This window comes from Phocoena phocoena, chromosome 21 (assembly GCF_963924675.1).
Source record: "Phocoena phocoena chromosome 21, mPhoPho1.1, whole genome shotgun sequence".
NCBI classification, from domain to species: Eukaryota; Metazoa; Chordata; class Mammalia; order Artiodactyla; family Phocoenidae; genus Phocoena; species Phocoena phocoena.
Window position 1 is genome coordinate 23,000,412 of NC_089239.1, and position 8,547 is coordinate 23,008,958.

The following is an 8,547-nucleotide window of genomic DNA, read 5'->3' on the forward strand; positions in this document are numbered from 1 at the left end:
TTTCATAACTATGAACATAAAGCTCCTAGATAATAGTGTATAGGCTGAATTTTCAGATTTGTATTAAAAAATTATAATTTAGGTAGATGTCTTCCTCATGGATTACAACACAATGTGAAGTTACACGACTCTGAAATTTGTACCAACTGTACAAAAACAAAAGCAAGAGACCATGAAAAAATTATGTTCTTCGTGGCCTGAGAGCCTGCACATTTCTCTGAGTAATGTAAAACTACGAGAGCCTGACATTTTTCTGTATCTCACCTCTTCTGCCTCTCTGTCCGTAGGTTTTGTAAATCAAAGTCAGTAACATCTTAGTAGCAAAGGTCTCGTCTGTCTCCCCCTCCTTTCCCTTGTAACTAATCCTACTCAAATTTCCTCTCATCTTCCTGAGCATTTTCCATGAACAGCATTGCAAGTTTGTTTAAAAAAAAAAAAAAGGGAAAAAGGAAGTTTTACAAGGGTTTTGTTGGTTAATTATTTACTGGTGGAATCACTCCACCAGGAGTTTGATTTCATTGGCTAGCAGTTGGTTTCCGTTCGATAGGTCCCCTGCGAGCTTGGTGAGCAGCTCTCGCTCTGCGGTTTCGGGGTCGCTGTCAACAGAGCTGGAACTTGTGCTCAGGTTGCCGACAGCAGTGTTGGCTGGGGGGCCCAGCTCCGGCTCACTAGTCTCACTGGCCATGGACACCGCAGAGAGCAGGGACATACGCCAGGTGAGCCGGCCAGAGGGCAGAAGGGAGGCGGTATAGTCTGCTGTGATACCAGCTACATCCAGATCACAAGCCTTATCAAACCTACATTTGCACTGGCCTCGCAGACACAGAAGGATGTGATACCAGCTACATCCAGATCACAAGCCTTATCAAACCTACATTTGCACTGGCCTCGCAGACATAGAAGGAGCCGTTGTCTTTCATCAACAGGTCAATGCCACACACATTCATTCCCAGGATATTAGACACCTGGATAGCTAGCTGTTTCCCGTGTTCACTCAATGAGCACATCATCCGTACACCACCCAGTGAGCAGTTGCTTTGCATCCTCCCATCTGTTGAACAGCGTAACATGGTGCCAACCGCACGGCCTCCCACAACAATGACACGTACATCCCTTCCATGAGACTCTTTAACACACTTCTGAAACAGGTATGGAGCTTCATGGCGAATAAGATGGCTTAGATCAGCCCAATGGTGCTTATCGCGAGCCAAGAAAACCGCTTTGCCTCTATGGCCCCGTGTATTCTTCACCACCATTGGGAACTCCAGTACTTCTGCTTCATCAATCATTTTAGCAAAATTTTCATGACAACCATAAGAGAAGGTATCTGGCAGAGGAACACCGTGACCTGCCAACTCTTGAAACGTCCAGAACTTATTACCACAGTTCAGGATGGCTTGAGGTCGGTTCATCCACCTGCATCCCATCTTCTCTAGATGGCGCAAAACAGTGATGTCACTATCACTTTGCGCGCAAGGGGTTGGTACTCTCACTACCACCACCTGAGGGTAAGCAGTAATTAGTTCTCCTTTGATACGAAGACCCAGGTTTCCTTGCTCAGCTGTCAGCACCACGTCATCCATCACCACAGCCCTAAAGTCCAGTTCCTCCTCACAACATTTGGCCTTGAACGCTCGTAAGATCTCTTTTTGAGGATAGTCTTCCCTGATTCGACGATCTGTCAAAAACCACAACTTGGCGGCCACAGAGCTACACATCTTGATCTGCCTGTTCTTCCTTTTCTGGGATTACTTCCTCCTGAATGTAGACTCTTTCTAGGAACGTAGGAGCTCTCACAGAGTCTGAAATCTGTAGTGCAGGCTGGCAGGAAGGGCAGGTGAGAACTCTAGGGCCGAAGCTTCAGTCCTCTGCTGAAAAATCTCCCGGGCATGTGAACTCTTACTTGTGGCATGCATGTGGGATCTAGTTCCCGACCAGGGATCAAACCTGGGCCCCCTGCATTGGGAGCGTGGAGTCTTAACCACTGCGCTACCAGGGAAATCCCTGCCAAAGAATTTTAAAAGAATTATTCATTTTTTACATGGAAAGAATAGATGAATCCATTATGTATATGTATATGTGTGTATGCATATATGTATATACATATACACAGAAATAAATATATTTCATGAACACAGAAATAAATGTCTGGTAGGACTTGTGAAAATTTCTGAGGTTGAGTCTGGGCTTAACAGAAATAATGCTGTGATTAATAGAGTTGCTGGTATGGGCCCAGGAGGCGAAATCTGTGGCCCACATGGCTCACATTTGCCATCTCAAGATCATGTACTTGTCAGTTTTATAAAGCTTATATGTTACATCACATGTATCATTTCTACTAAGGCAGGTATGATGAGAACAGAATAGGTGTTCTCAAAAGAGATGCAACTCGGGGCTTCCCTGGTGGCGCAGTGGTTGAGAGTCCGCCTGCCGATGCAGGGGACACGGGTTCGTGTCCCGGTCCGAGAAGATCCCACATGCCGCGGAGCGGCTGGGCCCGTGAGCGATGGCTGCTAAGCCTGCGCGTCCAGAACCTGTGCTCCGCAACGGGAGAGGCCACAACAGTGAGAGGCCTGCGTACTGCAAAAAAAAAAAAAGATGGAACTCAAAAAAAATTGGGGATTGAAGATCACAATGCACCATCCAAAAACACCAGTGTTTCAGGTATAAAAACTAAGCAGAGGAAGAAAACTACCTATGTTGATTTTTTGACACTGTAAAGTATATAATAAAAGTCACCTTTCTTTTTTTTTTTAATTTGTTTTATTTATTTATTTTCGGCTGCGTTGGGTTTTCGTTGCTGTGCGTGGGCTTTCTCTAGTTGCGGTGAGCGGTGGCTACTCTTCATTGTGGTGCACAGGCTTCTCATGGCGGTGGCTTCTCTTGAGCACGGGCTCTAGGTGCACGGGCTTCAGTAGTTGCGGTACGTGGGCTCAGTAATTGTGGCTCGTGGGCTCTAGAGAGCAGGCTCAGTAGTTGTGGTGCACGGGCTTAGTTGCTCCGCAGCATGTGGGATCTTCCTGGACCAGGGCTCAGACCTGTGTTCCCTGCATCGGCAAGTGGATTCTTAACCACTGCGCCACCAGGGAAGTCCAAAAGTCACTTTTCTTAGTAGAACAAAACCAGAACTTCCAAGGTGAAGAGTGGAAGGAGAATCTCCTTGATTGAGTCAGAGACTCTGTTCCTGAGATGCACTTTTGCATCCAAGTCTCATTAATTCCTGCTGCTGCCACTGTGCCCTCCATAAGAGCTGCTCTCCCCAGCTGTGGCCTAAAGTCCCCCTATCTCTGAGGCACAGCTGACACAAAGCTGATGGTTCAAAAAGACTTTACCAAAGGTCGATGGATTACAAAAGAGAAATAAAAAGATATACCATAATTTGAGTACTCCTAATCAGAGAGAGCTTATCTCCAGAGGTCATGGACCCCATCCCTCCTTACATGGAATTCTGCAGAAATGGAAAGTCCTCTCCTGGGTCCTTTCTACTTATTTCTAGCCTACCCCCAATGAGGGCAGAAATTAGCTTAATATACACCATTTGGGAGTGCCCCGACACCTAACCCAATGGAGATCACCTGAGTTCCCCATCCTGCCACAGATCTGGATTCTTATGTGATGACATGCATTTCCCTTCGGGACTGACTCTGGGGGTGATCATGCCAGGGCAGTCCTACCTTAACCTAGTAATGCAGGAGCCGCCAAATACACAGGACAAAAGGTAAAAGTTCACAGTAACAAGGCGGGGGTCATTTGCAAATTGCAGTTAGTCTAGAAACTAAGTAGGAAAGATACCAGGAGCTTTAGTTTATATACAAAATAATTCTCAGGACATAGGTTAAATAAGAAGAAATGGCAATATTCTGATTTAAGAAGTAGTCTTCTAATTTTTACTTGTACATTCAATTGAGTTTAATTAAATCTTTGTGTTATTTTTCATCGGTCTTTCTTGGATTTCAGATAGAGTAACCACCATCCTGGTTTACCTAGGACTGAGAGGTTCCTAAACTCAGGACTTTCTGTGCTGAAAGCAACAGTGCTGGTCGAACCAGGACAGCTGTCACTCTGATTACAGCCCCGACTGAGAACCTACTTAAACTATGAACTCTCTTCCAAGGAAGAGGCAAATACACTTGATATTTTGTGTAAAGTTTCATGAACTACCTGAAACCCACTTGTGAACCCCCAGATGTTCATGGAGCCTGGGTTAATAAACCCAGACTTATATAAATACATTTTGGATTTTTATGTAAACTTATTTAAATCTTTATTTCCTGAAGTAAAAGCATACTTTATGCAAAGGGTCAAATCCAATTACCTTTCAGAGATTTTATATTATTTAATTTAATTAATTAATTTATTTTTGGCCACGTGGCATGTGGGATCTTAGTTCCCCAGCCAGGGATTGAACCCACACCCACTACAGTGGAAGTGCAGAGTCCTAACCACTGGACCACCGGGGCACCCCTAGATTTTATATAATTTAAAATCAAGATTTACTTTGGTGTTTTTCCTTTTCAGTCATATCTAGAGACCGTGTTGGAAAATATCAAGAATAGAGGAAGAACAAGAAGATTTACTTGATGCTGAGAAGTGGCTGGAAGGATTCAGAAACTTGAGAGAAGAATTTGAAAAATATGACCCAGAAAAAATAGGTAAGGTAAATGTGTTTTGAGAATCATACTAGGTCCACATTTAATTATTTTGTACTTAAGAATAGTTCAGATTAAAAATAATACATATTCACTGTGGAAAAATTAGAACCTACAGGAAAGTATGACCAAGAAAATATACATCACCTAATAATTCCATCACTTGGTGACCATCACCATTATCATATTGGTATATTTCTTTCCTTTTTTAAAAAAATAAATAAATAATTTTATTTATTTATTTATTTTTGGCTGCGTTGGGTCTTCGTTGCTGCGCGCGGGCTTTCTCTCGTTGCGGTGAGCGGGGGCTACTCTTCGTTGCGGGGCATAGGCTTCTCATTGCAGTGGCTTCTCTTGTTGTGGAGCATGGGCTCTAGGCACGTGGGCTTCAGTAGTTGTGGCACGCAGGCTCAGTAGTTGTGGCACACGGGCTTAGTCGCTCTGCAGCATGTGGGCTCTTACGGGACCAGGGCTCGAACCGGTGTCCCCAGCATTGGCAGGAGGATTCTTAACCACTGCCGCACCAGGGAAGTCCCCATGTTAGTATATTTCTATCAAGTCCTTTAAAAAGTAAACAAATAAGTTAAACAAAAATTAGGGTCAGCCCCAATTACTTTTATTTGTGAACATAGTTACTATTATATTGTGAACATTTCAACAAGCCATTAACTAGAATTTTCACATGAATTTTAAAGTCTGCTCAAGATTTTATCAAATGACCATAAAAAACCCTACTTTTTTCTACTTTACTCTCAACACTCTACACTCCAATATTTCACTTCTTGTCACCAAACATGTGTGGGTTTTTTCCACACCAACCAGTTCTCCAATTCTCTGTGGGTGTCACCAACTGGGTGTCCTATGATTTAAAGCAATTCTGCTACCTGGAGATAGCATCAGAGCTCTCGAATTACAGGCTTAGTCTCACAAGAATGCCTTTCCCCACTCCAGACACCAAGTGCAAAGTCCAGGTTGTCACCTGTGCTTCGGACAAACTGGTCATGAATAGGAGGTTCCCATGACCCCTCCTCAGGTTCAAGAATTTGGTAGAATGGCTAACAGGCATCAGGAAAACAGGTTACTTACTAGATTACTACTTTATTATAAAAGGCTACAACTCAGGAATAGGCAGATGGAAGAAATGCAGAAGATAATGTATGGGGGAGGGGTTCGGAGCTTCCATGCCCCTCTGGGTATGCCACCCTCTCAGCACCTCCATGTGTTCATCAACCCACAAGCTCTCCAAGCCCTGTGCTTTAGGGATTTTTATGGAGGCTTCATCATATGGGCATAATGGATTATTAACTCAATCTCCAGCCCCTGCTCCACTGAAGATGGGGTGGGGCAGGGCTGAGCAGCCCAAGCTTCTAATCATGGCTTGGTCTTTCCGGAGACCAGCCCCCATCTAGGAGCCCAGCAAGAGTTACCTCATTAGAACAGAAGACGTTCGTATCACTTAGGATATTCCAAAGATTAGGTTCATCAGGGGCTCTGGGTCAGGAACTGGGGTCAAAGACCATATATTAGAACAAAAGATGCTCCTAGCACTTTTATCACTTAGGAAATTACAAAGGCTGTAGGAGCTCTGGCCAGGAACCAGGGATAAAGACAAAATATGTGTTTCTTATTATATCACATCACAATTCTCCAACTAGTGTTGGGCATGTAAGTTATTACCAGTTATTCACTATTATAGTTATTATATTTAATAGTTCAATGAATATGCATCAATTTTTGTGTATTTATTTCTTTAGGACAAAAAAATTCTGAATATCTTTAGGAATATTGCCAAAATTGCTCTTTAGAAATTCCAATTCACATTCTTACTAACACTATATACACACACCAGCATTAGCTTCCCTGGCCTACATTGGGTGTATTAGTTATCTATTGCTGTATAACAAGTAACCCTCCCACCCCAATTTGTCAGCTGAAAACAGTAAGCATTTGTTATCTCTGAGTTTCAATTGGTCAGGAAGCTGGGCTGGGTGTCTCTGGCTCAGAGGCTCTCATGAGACACAGTTCAGCTGTCAGCCAGAGCTGCTGAATGAAGCCTCAACCCGGGGAGGATCCACTTCCAAGTTCAGGCACTGGCCGTTAACCAGACACATTCATTCCTTGTGATGTAGGCCACTCCACAGGGCAGCTCACAACACAGCAGCTGGCCTCCCTCAGAGCAAGCAAGCAAGACAGAGAAAGTACCCAAGAACGAAGGCTCAGTCTTCTTATAACCTCATTTTGGAAGTAATGTCCCATGATGTTGCCATATTCTGTTTGTTACAGCAAGTCACTGACTCCAGCCCATGTTCAAGGGGAGGGCATTATACAAGGGCATGCACACCAAGATCTGGAGACTATCACGGTATTTTCATTTTGGTAAAGCTTTGCCAAAACTAACAACTCAATTTTATTTTACTTTGCTTACATTTGATTACCTGTATAGTTGAACACATTTTTTTTTCTAAGTTAATATTTTATCTAGTAAACTAATGTTTATTGAGCATTTACAATTAGCCAGACACTGAACTAAGCATTTTATGTACATTTTTTCATGCAGTGTTCCCAACAATCCAGTAATGTAGGCACTATTATTAATCCCATTCTACAGATGAGGAAACTGAGACACAGATTTTTTTGTTTGTTATCAAATATTATGTAACTGGTAAGTAAGGAAGCTCTGCAGTCCATACTCTTAACTAGTCTTATATGTTTCTCATGCCCATGTATGTATTTGTACTTTATACATATGTATATATCCATAAATAATATATACAACTTTATTTTAAAATTATATATACATATCATACTGTACAAATACTTTTGAATTTTTTTCGCTGAACATTGTTTTTGAGATTTATCTAAGTGGATACATGCAGATACATTAGTTCAGCCATTTTGGCTACTGTATAGTATTCTGTGGTGTGAACGAATCATTTATTTAGCTCATTTCCTATTTCATTAAGACATATTCACATGGGTATTATTTATTAGAGATTTTAAAGATAATGGTTTATCTTATAGGTTATTGAGCACAGGCTCCGGACGCGCAGGCCCAGCGGCCATGGCTCACGGGCCCAGATGCTCCGCGGCATGCGGGATCTTCCCGGACCGGGGCATGAACCCGCGTCCCCCGCATCAGCAGGTGGACCCTCAACCACTGCATCACCAGGGAAGCCCTATTTGCAGTGTTTTGATTTCTACTTATTTGTATCAATGTTCTCATAAGGGAAGGTTAGTTTCAATTTCCTCACATTAGAGGTAATGCTACACTGAACAGCTTTCTATACATTTTCTTGAGCACATTTTCAAGACTTTCTCCAGGGTAGACACCTCAGATGGAATCATTGTCCAAAATCATTATGCAGTTTAGTCAACGGCAATGTATAAAATTTTCTGCTTTGCCTGTATCCTTGCTGTGTTAATTTGCTAGGGCTGACATAATAAAATACCACAGTCTGGGTAGCTTAAACAACAGATATTTATTTTCTCATAATTCTGGAGGCTGGAAGTCAAAGATCAAAGTGTCTTCAGGGTTGGTTTCTTTTGTGGCCTCTCTCCTTGGCTTGCAGATAGCTGTCTTCTCCCTGTGATGTCATTTGGTCTTCCCTCTGTGAGAGTCTGTGTCCTAATTTCTTCTTCTAAGGACACCAGTCATATTGGATTAGGGCCATACCTAACAACCTCATTTTACCTAAATTACCTCTTTAAAGATGCTATCTCCAAATAGACACATTCTGAGGTACTGAGGGCTAGAACATCAACATCATCATATGAATTTTGGAAGGACACAATTCAGTCCCTAACACTTGCAATACTTGGTTCTATCAATCTCAGTAGTTTCTAAAATCAGTTTAATGGTTGTAAATGGTGTTGTGTCATTTAACCTGTATTGACACGT

At 42.5% G+C, this 8,547-nt stretch overlaps 1 protein-coding gene across 1 annotated transcript; it reads right to left on the reverse strand.

Moving 5' to 3' along the window:
- Positions 1 to 493: 493 nt before the first annotated feature.
- LOC136141863 (beta-citrylglutamate synthase B-like) lies at positions 494 to 1,718 on the reverse strand. The gene is made up of 2 exons (XM_065900026.1): positions 862 to 1,718; positions 494 to 797 (listed from the first exon to the last, which is right to left on the reverse strand). Exons 1-2 carry the CDS (start codon positions 1,716 to 1,718, stop codon positions 494 to 496), a joined length of 1,161 nt encoding a protein of 386 aa, XP_065756098.1.
- Between the last annotated feature and the right edge of the window lie 6,829 nt (positions 1,719 to 8,547).